The 20,259-nt window shown below is 44.4% G+C and overlaps 1 protein-coding gene across 5 annotated transcripts in view; it reads left to right on the top strand.

The window, feature by feature from the left end:
• Nucleotides 1-19,875, top strand: part of LOC134340113 (rho guanine nucleotide exchange factor 25-like) — a 331,727-nt gene extending 311,852 nt beyond the window's left edge. For all 5 annotated transcript variants that reach the window (XM_063036977.1, XM_063036978.1, XM_063036976.1 and 2 more), the window contains 5 exons: nt 3,211-3,288; nt 4,289-4,480; nt 7,715-7,895; nt 12,466-12,710; nt 15,387-19,875. In XM_063036977.1, coding sequence (XP_062893047.1) covers nt 3,211-3,288; nt 4,289-4,480; nt 7,715-7,895; nt 12,466-12,710; nt 15,387-15,485 — 795 coding nt within the window. In that variant the 3' untranslated portion in view covers nt 15,486-19,875. The remainder of the gene's footprint in view (nt 1-3,210; nt 3,289-4,288; nt 4,481-7,714; nt 7,896-12,465; nt 12,711-15,386) is intronic.
• Nucleotides 19,876-20,259: the final 384 nt, after the last annotated feature.

Genomic DNA, 20,259 nt, shown 5'->3' with positions numbered 1-20,259 from the left:
TCACTAGCGTGTGGCACGGGTAGCAGTCCTGAGATCACAACCCTGGAGGTCCTGCCCTTTAACTTAGCACCAAACTCCCTGAACTCCCTATGGAGAACCTTGTCACTCGTCCTACCCATGTCAGTCTTACCTACATGGGACATGACTTCTGGCTGTTCACCCTCCGACTTAATGAATGCTGAGGACTCGATCCGCGATGTCCCGGACCCTGGCACCTGGGAGGCAACATACCATCGAGGAATCTCATTCTCGCCCACAGAACCTCTTTTCCGTTCCCCTAATTAACAAATCCCCTATCACCATAGCTTGTCTCTTCTCCCCATTTCCCTTCTGTTGGCTGATTTGGTGGGCCAAAGGATCTCTTCCTATACTGTATTGTACATTCCTTAAAATTTCCGATCCTAACTTGTACTGTAGCACTCCGGCAGTTTTGATTTCAAAATGGTCACTATGTTTTCAAATCACTTGATAGCACATTTCATTTCTTCAGTTTCTGGGGATGTGGGCATTACTAGAATTTATTGTCCATCCCTAGTTTCCCTAGAGAAGATGCTAATGAACTTCCTCCCTTTTATTGTGACTTGCTCCATCCCACCAAGCACTCTGACCTTTTCCAGTTGTGGCTCCTTCCATACCCCTGTCTGTGTTGCTGCAATATTTAATGCAATGCCTTCGGGGAATTCTTATACTATGTTGTCTCAGGGATATCCCATCAATCCTATTCCTCTATTGTTTCCATGTGAACTAATTCTGTCTTAGATGGTTCACAAAGAAGTTCAAAGAATGCGGTTTTAGGGTACTTGGAGGCACATAATAAAGTAGACCCTAGTCAGCATGGTTTCCTCAAGGGAAAATCTTGCCTGGCAAACCTGTTAGAATTCTTTGAAGAAATAAGAAGCAGGATAGATAAAGGAGAGTCAGTGGATATTGTGTGCTTGGTTTTACAGAATGCCTTTGACAAGGTGCCACACATGAGGCTGCTTAACAAATTAAGAGCCCGTGGTATTACAGGAAAGATACTAGCATGGATAGAGCATTGGCTGATTGGCAGGAGGCAAAGAGTGGGAATAAAAGCATCCTTTTCTGGTTGGCTGCCAATGACTAATGGCGTTCTGCAGGGATTAGTGTTGGGACCAATTCTTTTTATGTTATTTGTCAATAATTTTGATGACGGAATTGATTGTTTTGTGGCCAAGTTTGCGGACAATAAGGAGATAGATGGAGGGGCAGGTAATGCTGAGGAAGCAGGGAGTCTGCAGAAGGAGTTAGACAGATTAGGAGAATGAGCAAAGAAGTGGCAGATGGAGGGGAAGTGTATGGTCATGCACTTCGGTAGAAGGAATAAAGGTGTAGACTATTTTCTAAGTAGAGAGAAAATTCAAAAATCAGAGGTGCAAAGGGACTTGGGAGTCCTTGTGCAGGATTCCGTAAAGGTTAACTTGTAGGTTGAGATGGTGGTGAGGAAGCCAAATGCAATGTTAGCATTCATTTCGAGAGGACTAGTAAAGTATATATGTAAGAGCAAGGATGTAATGCTGAGGCTTTATAAGGCATTGGTCAGACCACATTTGGAGTATTGTGAACAGTTTTTGGCCCCTTATCTAAGAAAAGATGTGCTGGCATTGGAGAGGGTCCAGAGGAGGTTCACGAGAATGATTCTGGGAGTGAAAGGGTTAATGCATGAGGAGCTCTGGGCCCGTATTCGCTAGAGTTTAGAAGAATGAGGAGAGGGGTGGAACCTCATTGAAACCTATTGAATACTGAATGGCCTAGATAGAGTGGATGTGGAGGGACTGTTTCCTCCCCCACTGGACCAGAGGGCACAGCCTCAGAATAGAGGGACATTCATTTAGAATAGGGATGAGGAGGAATTTCTTTGCCAGAAGGCGATGAATCTGTGGAATTAATTGCCACAGATGGCTGTGAAGGCCATGTCATTGAGTATACTTAAAGCTGAAGCTGATAGGTCCTTGATTAGTAAGGGAGTTAAGGTTATGGGGAAAAGCAAGAGAATGCGGTTGAGAGGTATAATATATCAGCCATGATGGAATGGTGGAGTAGACTCAATGGGTTGAATATCCTAATTCTGCTCTAATGTCTTATGGTCTTATGGATAAGCGAGCGTCAGTAGTAGGGAAATTTAGAACACAGAACTGTACAGCAGATGAATAGGCCATTCATCCTACAATGTCTGTGCCAGACACGATGCCAAATTAAACTAATTCCTTCTGTATGTACATGATCTGTATTCCTGCTTCTCCTGCATATTCATCTGTCTAACAGCCTCTTTAACACTTTTGCCTCCACAATATGAAAAATCTGAGGTCTTGGTTGCCATGCACTTCTTGTCCTGAGTTGGGGAATGGTTGTGATGGAAACAGTTTGGGGTAAGAAGTTTTTGCACCAGAACCATTTTCTGGGAAAAAGTCTCTGGCTTTCCACTCTATCTTCTTGTACACCTCCATCAAATCACCTCTCATCATCCTTCACTCCAGAGAGAAAAGCCTTAGCTCACTCAGTCTATCCTCATAAAACATGCTCTCTAATCCCGGCAGCATCCTGGTAAATCTCCTCTGCACCCTCTCTAAAGCTTTCACATTCTTCCAATAATGAGTCGACCAGATCTGAACACAATACTCCAAGTGTGGTCTAATAAGAGTTTTGTAGAGCTGCAACATTATCTCGCGGCTCTTGAACTTAATTCCCCAACTACTGAAGGCCAACACACCCTACACTTTCTTAACAACCCTATCAACTTGTGTGGTAACTTCAAGGAATCTATGAATAGCCTGTCTTCTGTCTTCCAAAGTGAATCACTTCACACTTTTCCAGATTGAACTCCATCTGCCACTTCTCAACCCAGCTCTGCAACCTGCTACACGATCCACAACACCACCAACTTTTGTGTCATTTTGGGAAGATAAACCAAGGTAGGATTTTCACAGAGAACAGCAGAGTGATCCTAGGTGTACACGTTCCTTGAAAGTAGAGTTGTAGGTAGGCAGGGTGGTGAAGAAGGCTTTTGGCACATTAGCCTTCATCAGTCAGGGCAATGAGTTGGTCCAAGATTCTTGTGGGAGACACTTTAGTGCCCCACTCTGGAATTCCTTTATGAAAGTCCCCTCACCTTCCCTCTCTCCACTCTCAAACCTGGGTAGGGAAGGTGAACCTGCTGCACGTGTCTTAACCTTGTGATGTTTTCCCCTGCAGAAAGCTGTGGAGGTGATGTGCTTTGTACCCAGGCGCTGCAATGATATGATGAACGTTGGTCGTTTACAAGGCTTCGAGGTACCTCTGGCTTTCAGCTGCTTCCTTCATTTTCCAGTTTAACAACCCTTGGCAAGGCTCTTTCTTCCACCTTGTAGTCTTAGGAAGGAGTTTGGAGGATGGTCATTTTGCATTATGAGTCTGTTTAATGTCATGGGTATACATATCCATGTTTATAAATGCCAGGAAATTTCACCTTTTGCAGCAGCAACACAGTACACTACAAACATAGATTACATAAACTTAAAATAGCACAACTTAACTTAAGTGACAAAACAACGGCAGTAAAGGTTGAGGGAAATATAGTCCAGGATAGTGTTTGGGCTTTTCAGGTCGGTACAAGAACCTGATGGCAGTGGGGAAGAAACTGGTGTTGAACCTTGTGGGTCTTCAGGCTCCTGTACCTCCTGCTAAATGGCAGCATTGAGAAGAGGGCATGGTCCAGATGGTGAGGGTCCTTCGTGATGGATGCTGCCTTCCTGAGATACCGTCTCTTGTAGATGACCTTGATGGTGGGGAGAGCTGCACCTGTGATGGAATGGGCTTCATCCCACCACTCTGTCATCTCCTGTGGTCCTGTGTATTTGAATTTCTATACCGGGCCATGATGCACCCGGTCAGAATACTTCCAGGACCATAAATCTTTGCCTTCTGGTCTCAATACAAGTTTCCCCAGAGACATACAGTATGCATGGGAATTAGCTCTGTGCACAAGAAATGAGGTAAAATTGGTGCCCTTCTCAAAAGCTACTTGCTCACAGTGACATCAGTGTAAGGGCCCGTGGTGTAGGCCAGGAATCTAAAGAGGTGGCAATGATTGGGCTCATTGGGCATTGCCCCCCTATCCCCCAGGAGAGCTGTAGGATGGACAGCTGATGAGAAATCACACTATGACCACTCCAGCCTCAGCTCTGAGGTGACAGGTTCAGCTTTGCTGCATTTATCAGTTGTCCTCATTCTGATCACTGAATCGCTGCACCTCAGCAGAATCTGACATGTGCGCCATTCCTTCCAACTCCAGGGCAAGATCACCGCTCAGGGAAAACTCCTTCAACAAGACACCTTCCACGTGATCGAACAGGATGCTGGCTTCCTCTCCCGCAGCAAGGAGCGGCGAGTTTTCCTCTTCGAGCAGATCGTGATCTTTAGTGAGCCACTAGATAAGAAGAAGGGATTTTCTCTGCCGGGTTATCTCTTCAAGAACAGTATTAAGGTGATTGGCAGCCTTCCCCTTTTTGCCTTTCTTCTGTGCTTATAGTAGGACAAATCTCGTCTACCTCTGGCTTATGGGCACCTGTCTATCCACTCACTGATGGAACAGAACCTAACCTCCATTTTCCAGACTTCCAACCCAGTTTTGATGGTACAGAGGCTCTCACTTGCTCACAACAAAGGAAACTGAAGATGGAGTAGGCCATTTGGCCCTTTATTCCTGGTCCACCATTCATAGAAGAGCATAGAAAATAGAACGTAGAATATTACAGCTCAAAAAAACTTACCACTGACATTCCCCCAATACTTCCCTACAATCTCCTTAAAATCATGTCCCCTCAGTTTAGCCATTTCTGTCCTGACAAAAAGACTCTGTCTATCCAGTCAATCTATGCCCCTTATCATCTTGTACACCTCTACCAAATCACCTCTCATGCTCCTTCGCTCCAAAGAGAAAAGCCCTATTTCGCTTGATGTCTCCCTTGGTCAGGATGTCTGGAACCAGGGGTTATAGTCTCAAAATAAGGATTTGCCCATACAGGGCAAAGAGACTTCTTCAACTGGAGGTTACAGAAACTATAGAATTTTCTATCCAAGAGGCCTGGAGAGGCTCAGTCACTGACAGACAGATAGATCTTTTGATATTACAGGAACCATGGGATCTGTGATAGCACTGGGAAGTGGTGCTGAGGTGAATGATCAGTTGTGTCGGGGTAGGGTGAGTAACTGACATCAGCTCTAGTCTCTTAAATGGGTTGGGCCACTGTTGACAGATTGACCAGCATCAGGGGTTGCATAGTTTCAAGACCATTCACACTCACACCTGCTTACTTGTACTCGTGTGCGCGCGCGCGCGCACACACACACACACTCTCTCTCTCTCTCTCTCTCTCTTCCACGCAATTGATTATTCACAAGCTTACTCATGCACTCAGTCACACACATACACTGACACACTCTTACACCCTTGCTCTTTAAACACTCCCCGGACACACTCACACTTACATATTTCCCCTCACACCCACAGACACTGACAAATGCTCTTTCACGTATTTCCCCTCACTCATACCACACACTCACTCTTACACACTTGCTCTTGAACATCCTTCCAAGGCACACCCATTGACACTTACACACACTCTCACATATTTCTCTCTCTCTCTCTTTCCCTCCCCCCCCCCCTTCTCTCTCTCCCTCTCTCACTCACACACTCACTGTGAAGCTTTAAGGGATCTGGCAGGTCCTCTACTTTCATTTCTGAAGCAGCTCCTTCGAATTTATCAAATTTGAGGTTTTTTAAAAAATGATTTATTTCAAATTTTGAAGCTGTCCAAGCATGCATGGGGGTGGGGGGGGGGGCAAAGAATAAATGGGGCATTTTTTTGCATTTTAGCTGTTGCTTACATTTTTCCTTTCCCGAAAGCTTCTGAAAGAGTTGAGGAAGTTTGAAGTGCCAGACTGGAAGTGGGATTCAGGATCCTGCTCTGGGTCTGGGCTCTGATCATCCGAGACAAGAGGGAGGACAGTGTTAACACCTCCTGGTGAGCTGCAGAATCGCATGGTAAGAGGCCAGTCACAAATCCTGGCCAGGGCAAGTGCTCAGTACGCTAGGTCAGTCGGTCAGTCAGTCAGTCTGTCAGTCACAGGCAGAAATCCATTTTTATATCAAATAATCCCAATGCATATAAATACCTACTAGCTCCCAATTAACGAGAGGCTGTTAATTGCTACATCTTTTGTTGCTAGGTTGCAGAATATGTGAGAGATTTCAATGAGCAGAAAAATCAAAAGAGATTGCTTTGCTTTTAACCTATTATTTCTCTTCTACTTAATTTGTTCAAACTTGTTCTCTCCTTTGCAGTCTTTCAAGGCAAGGATTCACTAGCTGGCGTGCTCTTTTTTTTAATTGGTTTCCCATAAATAAATACTTTACACCATAAGACATAGGAGCAGAACTAGGTCATTCAGCCCATCAAGTTTGCTTCGCCATTCCATTTTAGCTAACTTATTTTCCTTCTCAGCCTAAATCTCCTGCCTTCTCCCCATAACCTTTATGCCCTGACTAATTAAGAACCTATCAACCTCCACTTTAAATATACCCAATGACTTGGCCTCCACAGCTGCCTGTGGCAATGAATTCCACAGATTCACCATCCTCTAGCTGAACAAATTCCTCTCATCTCTGTTCTAAAGGAATGTCCTTCGATTCTAAGGCTGTGCCCTCTGGTCCTAGACTCTCCGACTACTGGAAACATCTTCTCCGTTTCCACTCTGTCTTGGCCTTCCAATATTTGATGGGTTTCACTGAGTTCACCCCTCATTCTTCTAAACTCCCGAGCCACCAAATGCTCTCAAATGTTAACACTTTCATTCCCGAATCATTCTCATAAACCTCTTCTGGAGCCCAAAACTACTCACAATATTCCAAATATAATCTGAGCAGTGCCTCTTTTAAATTCTAGTGTTTTCGAAATGAACGCGAACATTACATTTGCCGTTTTTACCACTGACTCACCTGTAAGTTAACCTTTAGAGAATCCTGCACCAGGACTCTCAAGTCCCTTTGCACCTCTAATTTCCAAATTCGCTCCCCTTTTAGAAAATAGTCTATATTCCTTCTGCCCCAAAGTGCATGACCATACAATTCATGCACTGTATTCCATCTGCTGCAACTTTGCCCAATCTCCGAATCTGCCCAAGTCCTTCTGCAGGCTTCCTCACCTCTGCCTACACCTCCACCTGTCATTGTATTGCCTGCAAACATGACCACAGCGCCATCAATTCTGTCATCCAAGTCACTGACCTCATCAGACTCTCAACCTCCATGTTACATGCTCACTGTGTCGAAGCAGGGACTCTGATGCAAATACATTCTCTACCATGAATCATTTCCCTCAGCTTCCCTGTCCTCCCACAGTCAACAACCTTCTGGAGGTCAAACTTGGCACCTTCCAACTCATACTCCTCCGACATACCACATACAATTCGTGCTGACACCCCGCGCCACAACCTTGATGGTTTTCCAATCTCATTTCTCAAAGATAGTCGAAAAAAATCTGTGTTGGTGGGTAGAAATTCATCCTTGGGTGACCCAAGTTCAGTCTTGATCTAGGATGCTCTCAGTGTGGAGTCTGCATGTGACAGCACCTCCTGTTCCGTACCAGCAGAAAATGAGTGCTGCTTCTGTGGTGATTTTTATTTATCGAGTACTTCTCTCCATCCCACCCCCATGCAGGTTAGCTGCCTTGGCCTTGAAGAAACTGTGGATAATGATCCTTGTAAATTTGCCCTGACCTCACGTGGGACAGATGGGAATATGGTGCGCTACGTCCTACAGGTCTCAAATCCTGAAATCCGGCAGGCCTGGATTTCGAATGTTAGTCAAATCTTGGAGTCACAGCGGAACTTTTTGAATGGTGAGTGAAACGCGAATAATTGCTGCTTAATTTGAAGGCACAATTCTGGCATGGGCTCAAGAGATTCTGCAGAAGCTGGAAATCTTGTGCAGCACACACAAAATGCTGGAGGAATTCAGCAGGTCAGGCAGCATCTATGGAGGGGTATAAACAGTCAACGTTTTGTGTTGAGAACCTTCATCAATAAGAATAGACTGATGAAGCATCTTGGCCTGAAACGTTGACTGTTTATTCCCCTCCATAGATGCTGCCTGACCTGCTGAGTTCCTCCAGCATTTTGTGTGATTCCAGCATGGGATTGGTCAATGGTTTGTTATTACCCTATGTATCCAGATACCGTGAAAAGATTTTATTTGCAGGCATCCACTCAGATCATTCCATACAAAAGTACACTGAGGTAGCACAAAAGGAAAACAATAAAAAGAATGCAAGGTATAGTGTTACAGTTACAGAGAAAGGGCAGTGCTGGTAGACAACTAAGGTGCAAAGGTCACGAGGTAGATTGGGAGATCAAGTATTCTTCTTTAGTATATGAGAGACTATTTGTGAGTCTGATAACAATGGGATAGAACTCAAGAGGTTTTGCAGATGCTATAAATCCAAAGCAACGCAGACAAAATGCTGGAGGAACTCAGTAGGTTCGGCAGCATCTATGGAGAGGAATAAACAGTTGACGTTTCAGGTGAAGACCCTTCACTAAGTCCTGATGAATGGACATCAAACCCATGAACACCACCTCACTACTTATTTAATTTAACTATTTTATATATATATTTACTGTAATTTACAGTTTCTATTATCATGTACTGCATTGTACTGCTGCCACATAACAACAAGTTCCACAACATATGCCGATGATATTAAACCTGATTCTGATATGGAAAAGAATAAACAGTTGATGCTTCATTTCATTTCACAGTATATGGAACGAGCTTCCCAAAGGAGTGGTTGAGGCAGGTACAATGTTATCATTTAAGAAGCAACACTGGAAATTGGGACTAACTGGGAGGGAGCGGGTACCGTTGGGCGAGCGGGGCCTGTATCCATATCTCTATGGCTCAACGTCTAGACAGTATGTGAGTTGGAAGGAAAAGTGCAGCTTGTGGTGATACTCTACACTTGTCCCTGTTCTGTCATGTAGGAAGACAGTGGTAGATTTGCCTGTAATTTAAACTCCACATTCCTGTCTACCATTCCCCACCCAACCCCCGCCCCCCATCCCCGGTAGCCCTTCACCCCCACATTGACCTTTAACCCTTTTACTTATCAAACAGCCTTCTTCCTCTGTTTTAAAAGTATTCACTGACTTTGCACAGTCCTTTGAGGAAGAGAGTTCATTAAATAATGCCACTCATTTGTCTAAAACATAAAATCGCCGTTTAGGTGGCCTGCTGAGTTGGTTGTGCATCCTCTGGTCTAGCTGATCTTCCACCTGTGATCCCTGTCCCTATTCCAATGGCTTGCCATCATTCTGTGATCAACTAATTGCCAAAAGACCATATGACCCAAAGACATAGGAGGAAAATTAGGCCATTCAGTCTATTGGCTCTGCTCCGCCATTCCATCATGGCTGATTTATTATCCCTCTCAACTCCATTTGCCTGCCTTCTTCCCATAACCTATGACACCCTGGTTAATCAAGAACCTATCAACCTCCACCTTAAATATACCCAAAGACTTGACCTACAAGCTGTCTGTGGCAATGAATTCAACAGATTCATCATCTTTTTGCTAAAGAAATTCCCCCTCATCTCTGTTCTAAAGGGACATCCCTCTGTTCTGAGGCTGTGCCCTCTGGTTCTAGACTCTTCCACTATAGGAAACATCCACTCCACTTCCACTCCATCTAGGCCTTTCAATATTCAATAGATTTTGATTCCCGCCCCCCATTCTTCTAAACTCCAGCAAGTACAGGCCCAGAGACATCAAACACCCTCAAATGTTAGCCCTATCAAGGTCATCGAGCTGCATCTCCAGTTCATCACATGGTCTCTAAGGAGCTGCAGCTTGGTGCACATCATGCAGATGTAGTTATCAGGGAGACTGGAGATCTCCCAAACTTCCCACATCTCACATAAGGAACATACCATTAACTCCAGACACATTCCCAGCACACTAGCTATGTACTTGCAGCTCCGTCTTGGGCACTAGCCTACAAGTACCCAGGACATCTTTAGGGAGCGGTGTCTCAGAAAGGCAGAGTCCATTATTAAAGACCTCCAGCACCCAGGGCATGTCCTTTTCTCCCTGTTACCATCAGGTAGGAGATACAGAAGCCTGAAGGCACACACTCAGTGATTCAGGAACAGCTTCTTCCCCTCTGCCATCTGATTCCTAAATGGACATTGAACCCTTGGATGCTACCTCACTTTTTTTAATATACAGTATTTCTGTTTTTTGCACGATTTTTAATCTATTCAATATATGTATACTGTATAAAGTATACAGAATAAGATTTATTTATTTGTTTGTTACTATTATTATTTTATTTTTTTCTTCTATATTATGTATTGCATTGAACTGCTGCTACTAAGTTAATAAATTTCATGTCACGTGCATTATAAGCGTGATTCTATGCTAGCTCAAGCCTTTTTATCACCTAAGCCTGCTGATCCAAAGGCTGACCACTCTAACACTCTCCATTCACCCAGTGGCCGCTCCACTTACACCTCACTTCTTTTTATTAGCTCCTGCTGAGAAGTCCCAAAAGCACCCGAGCTCTCTTTAAACCCCATGCTACATCACCAACGAGCGACCTCTCATGCTCACTGCAGCCTGCTGAAATTGCCTTCCATTACAGCTTTAGTTTATTTGTTTACCTTGTGGTTAAGTTGTTCTTTGCTCTTCAGTTCCTTAATGTTGCACTCTTACTTCAGCTAGTAATCTTCACTTCACTCTTTCTCAGCTTCATTGGCCTGACTCCACTGACATCTGTCCTGCTGAGTCAATCCTATTGAAACATAGAAAACCTACAGTGCAATACAGGCCCTTTGGCTCACAAAGCTGTGCCAAGCATGTACTTACCTGTGAAATTACCTAGGGTTACCCATAGCCCTCTATTTTTCTAAGCTCCGTGTACCTATCAAGGAGTCTCTTAACAGACCCTATCGCTTCCGCCTCCACCGCCGCCGCCAGCAGCACATTCCACGCACTCACCACTCTCTGCGTTAAAAAAGACTTACCCCTGACATCTCCTCTGTACCTACTTCCAAGCACCTTAAAAATGTGCCCTCTCATGTTAGCCATTTCAGCCCTGGGAAAAAGCCTCTGACTATCCACGCGATCAATGCCTCTCATCATCTTATACAGCTATTGCATGCTGGGTACTTTGGTCAAGTTGGAACCCTACATTTTACTGAAAATCTTACTTGGTCAAACATTTAGCCGTCAGTTTGGTAAGTTCGTAAATTTGCTACATTCAGGGAGGAGGTACAGGAGACTGAATGCACACACTGAACATTTTAGGAACAGCTTCTTCCCCTGTGCCATCAGATTTCTGAATAGTCCATGAACCCATGAACACCACCTCACTATTTGTATTATGCACTATTTATTTTTATTGTAGTTTATAGTAAATTTTTATGTCTTGTACTGCTGTCACAAAACAACAAATGACATGACCTATGTCAGAGATAGCACATCTGATTCTGATTCTGATTCGTTTATTATTATCACCATAAGAAAATGAGACATATTGTAAGAGCAGAATTAGGGCCTTCAGCCTATCAAACCTGCTGTCAGTTTTAGCCGATTTATTTTCACTCTCAATTCCAACCTCCTGCCTTCTTCCTGTAACTTATGATGCCCTGACTAATCAAGAACCTATCAACCTCTGCCTTAAATACACCCAATGACATGGCCTCTACTGCTGTCTGTGGCAATGAATTCCACAGATTCACCACACTCTGGCTAAAGAAATGCCCCCTCATCTCTGTTCTAAATGGATACCCTTGTGTATGAGGCTGTGCCCTCTTGTCCTAGACTCCCCACTATTAGAAACATCCACTCTATATAGACCTTTCAATATTCAGATATTTCCAATAAGATCCCCCTCTTATTCTTCTAAACTCCAGTGAGTACAGGCCCAGAGCCATCAAATGCTTCTTATGCAAATAATGTTGTTTACATACCATCCTTACAGATCATTTCACCACATCAGTACTTTGAGGTAGTACAGGGAAAATCAATAACAGTGTGCAGAATAAAGTGGTACAATCACAGAGAAAGTGCATTGCAGGCTGACAATAAGGCGCAAGGTCATAACGAAGTAGACAGTAAGGTCAAGAGACTTATGTACAAGGGGACCATTTAATAGTCTTATAATTGTTCCAACATATTTGGGCAGGTACATGGATAGAAAAGTTTCAGAGGGACTTGGGGCAAATACAGGCATATAAGAGTAACTTAGATGGGCATCTTTGCCAGCACAGACCAGCTGGGCCGAAGGGCCTGTTTCTGTACTCTATGAATTTCCAACTCTTGCGGATCTCCTTTCAATGTTAAAAACATTGTGTAGATTGTTATTGTTGCATTAACCAAAGAGGATCATCTTTTCGTTCCTTCTCTGCAGCTCTGCAATCTCCCATTGAGTATCAGCGGAGGGAAAATAAATCCAACAGCCTGGGGAGACCACGTGATACCAGGACAACACTGGCCACCTCAGGCGGCATGAGGCCCCACTCTTCTGCATCCATGGATAGAAACCAGTTTCCCTCCATGAAGGCCTACAACACATCGCTGCCAGCCTTGTTCCTGCCCGCCTGCAGGACAGGCGATGCTGCCTTGGATACAGATCAGCCACAAAGCCAAGAGAAAGTAAGTGCTGGGTCCTGGCATGGCTCTCACAGCAGTCTCTACAGTATGCCCTGAACAAGGCCTCTCCTACGTTGCTCTGTGGCGCTTCAGACTCTACACAGGAGCAAGAGTGAGTCACTCGGCCCTGTAAGCCTGAACCTGCCATGCAGTATAACCATGTCTGAACTCAGAATCAAGTTTAATCACATATACAGTATTTATATATGTGATATGAATCACATATCAGTCATGATTCTGATACTCTTATGTCAGAATCATGGCGAGCATATGCCAGGAAATGTATTTTGTGGCAGCAGTACAGTGCAAGATGTAAAAATTATTCTAAGTTACAATAAAAAAAAGTAAGGTATTATGAACAGTGCAAAAGAGAAATAGTGAGGGAGTGTTCTTGGATTTATAATCCATTTGGAAATCTGATAGCAGAGAGGAAGAAGCTGTTTTTGAATCGTTGAGTGTGGGTCATCAGGGTCTTATACCTCCTCCCAAATGGTAGTGATAACCTGCCTCAGGCCTCGCCTGCTGTTCCCCAGATTCCCCAATCTTTCAAAACTTGTCGACCATCTCATTAAATCGACTCAGTGATCTGGTCTCCACACCTTTCGGGTATAAAGAATACCAGAGATTTACCACCCTCTGTGAGACATTTTAAATGATCTGCCCTTTAATCCTCATTTGAGACTCTCCCACTAGTGGAAACATCCCACCATCTGCCTGTCAAGCACCTTCAGGGTTGATAAACTTCAATAAGTTCACTTCTCCTTCTGAGCTGCAAAGAACACAGATCCAACTTATTTAGCTGCACTGAATGCCCCTCTCATTATTGGAATTAACCCATTGAATCTCTTTTCTTGACTGCCTCAAAAGCCAGTATAGCCTTCATTAGATAAGAGGACCAAAACTATACACTGTACTACAGGTGTGGTCTCACCAACGCCTTGTACACTTGTAGCAATGCTGCCCTATTCCTCAATTCCAGTCTTCCTGCACTTGAGAGTTGAGAGCTGTACATGTCATAAACTAAACTGCTGGTTCCCAGTCTCAGCCAACGTGGTGTGAGAAGTTTCACTATTGGATTCAGTGCTCCAGTTCAAAAAGAGCGGAGCCCACTGCTCTACTCCCTCTACACCCATGACTGTGTGGCTACGCACAGCTCACAGCTATAAATTCGCCAGTGATACAACTGTTGTCGGCAGAATCTCAGATGGTGACAAGGAGGAGTACAGGAGTGAGATAGATCAGCTGGTTGAGTGGTCCACAACAACCTTGCACTCAACATCAGTCAGACCAAGGAACTGATTGTGAACTTCAGGAAGGAGAAGTCAAGGGAACACACACCAGTCCTCATCGAGGGATCAGCAGTGGAAAGGATGAGCAGTTTCAAGTTCCTGGGTGTCAACATCTCTGAAGATCTACCTTGGGCCCAAAATATTGATGCATTTACGAAGAAGGCATGCCAGCCAGCGGCTATATTTCATTAGGAGCTTGACAAGATTTGGTATGTCACCAAAGACTAGCCAATTTCTACAGATGTACCGTGGAGAGCATCCTAACAGGCTGATGCACAGATTGGTATGGAGGGGCCACTGTACAGGATTGGAAAAAACTGCAGAGTGTTGTACACCCAGCCAGCTCCATCATGGACACAAACCTTCCCACCGTTGAGAATTCCCACCATCTTCAAAAGACAATGCCTCAAAATGCATCCAACATGAAGGACAACCATCACCCAAGGCATACCCGATTCTCTTTACTACCATCAGGTAAGGGGTACAGGAGCCTGAGGACACACATTCAATGTTTTAGGAACAGCTTCTTCCCCTCTGTCGTCAGATTTCTGAACGGTTCATGAACACATGAATATTACCTCACTATATTGCTCTCTGTTTGCACTTAAAAAATATAGGCATCCGTTAGTCTCGTGAGACCATGGATTTGCGCCTTGGAAGGTTTCCAGGGTGCAGGCCTGGGCAAGGTTGTATGGAAGACCGGCAGTTGGCCATGCTGCAAGTCTCCCCTCTCCACGCCACTTATGTTGTCCAAGGGAAGGGCACTAGAGCCGATACAGCTTGGCACTGGTGTCGTCGCAGAGCAACGTGTGGTTAAGTGCCTTGCTCAAGGACACACCCTAACCCTAACCCTAACTAGCAACCTTCAAATCACTAGACAAACGCCTTAACCACTTCAGCATCTGTGGAAGTGAATAGATAAATGACATTTTGGGCTGAGACCCTTTTTTATATATCTCTTATAGTAGCTTATAGTAATTTTTAATGTATTGCAATGTACTGCTCCCACAAAACAACAAATTCCATGACATATGACAGTGATAATAATCCTGATTCTGATTCAGCATTGGGAGAGAAAAGCCTTTTGAACCTCCTCCAGTGAGTTTTGCTGGAGCATTAGATGTACCTCCTGAGGGAAAACAGCCCATCAACGCTCCGAGGATTTGTCACGCTGTCACTGCCAGTGGGGCCCTGCCACAGGCAGTGGAGGGAAGAGAAGGGAAGGAAACTGGGTCTGAGAATTGGCTAGAAAGGATAATAAAACCACAAAAGCACACTCTCTTAAAAGGTGACTGGTGGTTTGAGAGGAGGCGAAGTCTAGCATGTGCTGTGGTGGGGTTCCTGAGACTGAAACACTGATCCTGTTTCCTTGTCTAACTCTCTTCCGCAGTACGCCAGGGATGGGAACTCTGCCAGGAGTGATGACCCAAGCCACAACTCAGAGAATAAGCACAGGAGCCAAGACAAGCTGGACGAAAGCAACCTATAATATCGCCGCTTTGTTGTGTTTTGTTTTTGCTTAGAGGAACTTAGGGTTCAGGAGCTTCTACACCAGGGGTTTAGGTAGCAACTATCAGTTCTCTGTCCATGAACTATTTCCCAGCACAAGTCAGTTTTGGTTTGACAAGCGATGACAGATTGTATCAACAGGATTTGTTTCCACTATCGACAGTGTTCTCCTGCACACTAGTTATGTGTGATAACGGACCCAAATTCCTAGAAAGTCAAAGGCATTGTGCTGTCATGGTTTTCATTTCATTCCTGCCTTCTGGGTACAGTTTCTACATAGGAATATCATAACTCAGTGGTGAAGTGTCTATTTAACTCTCCCTTTGATAGGCCAGCCCCGGTAAAGGTAGTTGTTTCATCATTGGTGGACAAGGCTTTTCTTCCAAGATAAGGCCCATTGAATGTGTTCTCCAGATGCCAGTGAGAGATCCCTGTTCACCAGGAGGGGAGAATTACATTAAGCTTCACCCATGAAGTAGGTCAGTCAAGGTTACTTTCAAGAAGTGTGTGATCCACTCCATCGGAATCACTGAGACACCAATGTGATGTTTTCACTGTCCTCCCCATTCACCTTCCTCACAGTCCTGTGTCCTGCCAGTTAATACAAGGTCAACTCCTCATCACCAGAGAGCTGGCAGTGTGAACTCCTGTCACAACTGGAGTCCAAGGCCAAAGCTTCAGAATAACCGTACCTGCTGTCTCCAGAGGAATTGTGTCCAGCTTTTAGCACACTGTACAGTGCTTTTGAATTTTATCATTGGTGTTTGAGAATTGAATGTAAACCCTGTTGCCCTTATCCACTAGAGAGGGGGAAAGCAGGAAGGTGACCCCAAGATTATCCTTATCCAAAATACAAGTCAAAGCATGGTCAGCCTCCTACAGTGAAGACTATTGTACACCACTTGGAGAAATTGCGATAAAAGTGAAAACGCTGCCAAGGTCTAGGTTAGTTCAAGGTCCAGATGCAACTGCGACGTTCTGAGGAAGTAGCCAAACCGAACCGTGTCAGGTGACCGGCAGGCAAGGTGGGAAGGGAAAGAGCTGTTGACCCTTCATGAGGTATGGCCAAATTTCCAGTGCCAGTGTTCAGCCAACTTGTCATAGTTTGCGCCATGTGAGAAAGATCATTGTAAACATTTCCAAATTCATGGTATCTGCTTTTCAGTTTGAAGCCTTTTAGCTTCTGAAGTTCGGACTAGTGTTCCAGTCTGTGACCTTCATTGCTACTCTGGTGGTCTGCCTCAGGCCCACTCGAAGTCGGGAGAACATCCCACGAGCTTCTCCACAACTTCCAAGTTCCTGCACTGCATCCAAAGGCATGTGCTTCGAGCTGGGCTCACTCGAATGGCTCCTTGTCCCAACCAATCAGGCGTGCAGAGTCTACCGCTCCGCAGCTGCTTTGCGGCAGTCCATTCGTTCCCACTCCTGGTCAGCACTAGCGCCGTATCAAGGTGGTAAATGGATAAAAATAAAAACAACCTTGCCTTGGCTGAAGTCAAGAAAGAAATGATTCCAGGCTCCCTTGAACACTGCGGTTAATGTGTAAATCATGAATCAGAATATGCTCCAAAGGACACTCTCAATCTGAGCTGGTATGATTACATCCATTGTTTGATGTTAATCCTTGAGAATATGCTTGCTAACATTCCAGCACTTGATGATGCACTCTTCCTGACCTGTTCCCTGCCACTCAGCCTTTTCTCGTTGTTCAGATCCCGCCACTGGAATGGGCTTGTTCTATGAGTAGAATTATAATCAGCCTACCCAGTTAGTGACCTTATCAAAGGATTCAGATGTGGCCAGTTTATGGTACATGCATCCTCTCTGGAATGTGTATGTGCTTGATATGTGCAATCTCTTGTTTAATTTGAGAGTAAGCCTCACAATTTCCTGATCTGGTATGAGAAGTTTGAATGTTTGGGAGCATAAGAATGTGCAAGCTGGGCAGCCTGTCAGAGGGATTTGAGATATGTTTGTAAATGAAGCCTGTGTTTTGGCATCAGCAGGGAATTAAGCGCATTCTTCTGAAAATGCTGTTTTGAGCTGGAGTGGCTTTTACACAATGCCAAGAGGGATTCCTGACCCAAGTATTCTTCATTAACCTGGGACTCAACAGCACTCCACTCCCAACCTAACATTTACCCGTGGTCATTTTCCAGTGGGAATCATGGAACTCGGGTCAGGACCAAGTTCTGTGAATATTTTATTTTGGCATTAACAGCCTCTTTTGCCACATTTTAATTCCAAACAGCCTAAGGCTTACAGCTAGGGCTTTCACAGGTCATTGAAAGGTATTTTTCCATAATTATCTGAAAACATCCAGAATTCAGTGTAACTGCTGAACCACGTGGGAAGCTCTTCCATGTTTTACACACAACAGCAAAAGAATGATGCTCAGTTACTAGAGTTTTAATTGTTAGCACAAATTGAAGGACTCCAATCTTTGCAGAGAGACGATTAAGCTGGAAGGTCAGGCAGCAGCTGTGGAAAAAGAAACAGTTAATGTCTCAGATCCAAGCCCCGTCGTCAGTTCTGTTGAGAGCTCTTGGAGCAGAAACATTAGCTCTGTTTCCCTCTGCATAGATCCTGCCCGACCTGATGAGTGTCCCCAGCACTTTCTGTTCCGGTTTAAGATTTCCAGCATCTGCAGTGATTATGCTTTTCACCTGCTGATAAGCAGGTGCCGCGAGATTGCTTTACTGCGGATCCCCACTCTCTGACACCTTCCTGACATTCGGCGAACTGTCCCACGTTGCAAAGTGAATACAAAGCATTTCCTCTGCACTCACGCCCCTGTGCTGAATTTCAGATGGCGGATTACATGACATTAGTTTGGCCTTCTGCTGTTGATGGAAGCTCGTGGGCCGGGGATTGGTAGTGCTACATTGCATGGTTCTTCATTATCACACAGTCATCCAGCATAGAAACAGTACCTTCATCTTTCGAATCCATGCCGTACACTAAATAATCACTTACCTAATACACAAATCCCCCGGCATTTCTATGGACGACCCCTCACCCACACAATTTCACAATTAGTTCATAAACTCACCTGACTTTCAGATGTGGGAGGAAATTGGAGCACCCAGGGGAAACCCACATGGTCACAGGGAGAACGTACAAACTCCACACAGACAGCACTGGAGGGCAGGTTTGAACTTGGGTCTCTGTCAAGTAGTAGCTCCACCCAAAGTGTATGGTATTACCCCTAATCACATGACAGTTTTACCTTTAAATAGCAGTTTAAAAATGTAAGCCGGAGTTTGGCAAAATATTTAGAAGTGACATGGCTTTGGGAAATAAGGTATGGGACAAAATTAAAAAACAATCTCATCATTTTATGGAAACAGCACTAGTTTGGTATACTGGGAAGAGAAAGGGACCATCCAGTTAAATCATGTCGGACTCCCATCCCTTTTCCAACTGGGGAACAGGCCGGAAATTAGAGCTGAGGTCGAGATTAGAACAGCTCTGATTGTATTTAGTGGCGGTACAGGCTCGAGAGGCCAAAGGGCCTACTCCTGCCCCCTTTCCTTTTGCTCATTTGACACTCATTGTCCACAGCCTTTCGGGAGAAAAGATCTCCACACATCCACAGCCCTTGATGTAAAAAAAATGTGTTTCTTAATTTTGCCCTTGGTAGTAATTTTAAGATTATCTTTCTATGGTCTATATTTTCCTTCAGAGGAATAATTTCTCTGGAATCTTATTTCCTACTGAATCCTTGTAGCATTTTAGACACCTTGATTAGATCTGCACTGAACACAAGAGAATGTAAGTGAATTTTGTGTGACCTATCTTCCTACCTAAACCCGCTCAAGATTAGGAGATCCACAGAATTCTTTTGATGGTTCTTCTGGTAACACTGAATCCCAAAGGAAACTTTTCCTTTGAGCTGAATTATACCTCTTTTAGGTCACGATTAGTGTGTCAGACAACAGGCCTCAACTGTGGTGGCTGATATTTGGGGTTCTGATCAATATTGACCAGAGCAGTTGGGGTGGGTTTACCAAGGGAAGTTTTGACCTTAGCAGGTGAAAGCGGCAAGGCTGAACATCAGTCCACTGAGCCTTCAGGGTGGCCAGTGATTCACCACTCTCCTAGCACAAGATGGAGGCATGAGGGACTTCAAAAGGGAAATATGAGTTGGGGGATTAGGTCAATGGAATGTATGGTTCCAGTTACCAATATATCTTGTGTCAGTTTGTCGTTGCATTTCCACAGAGTTCACTGCTGAGCATTTTTCTGTGTATTATATTCCTGTACATGCATGTTTTAATAAAATATTGTCTTTTAAAGAAATGTTGAGATGGAGTACAATGCTGTTGTATCATATATCAAATTAAAACTGAAAAACTTTTAAAAAATTATCAAGTGCTTTTGTTTCTTATGTTCTCACAAGACACTGAGGTAGGAAACACAAGAGATGGCAGACGCTGGAATCTGGAGCAACGAACAATGTGTGGGAGGAACTCAGCAGATCGAGCAGCATCTGTGAGAGTCATAGAGAACTAAAGCACAGAAGCAGACTCCATGTCCCATGCAGAACTGTTATTCTGCTCAGTCCCATTGACCAGCATCTGGACCATCCCCCTCCCATCCATGTACCCAAATAATTTCTCTTAAATGTTGAAATCGAACCCATATCCACCATTTGCACTGGCAGCTCGTTCTATGCTCTCACCATTCTTAGAGTGAAGCAGCTCCCCCTCGGGTTCCTCTTAAACATTACATCTTTCACCCTTAACCCATGA

This window comes from Mobula hypostoma, chromosome X1, assembly GCF_963921235.1.
Source record: "Mobula hypostoma chromosome X1, sMobHyp1.1, whole genome shotgun sequence".
Lineage (NCBI taxonomy): Eukaryota > Metazoa > Chordata > Chondrichthyes > Myliobatiformes > Myliobatidae > Mobula > Mobula hypostoma.
This window is presented reverse-complemented; position numbering and strand designations above follow the sequence as displayed.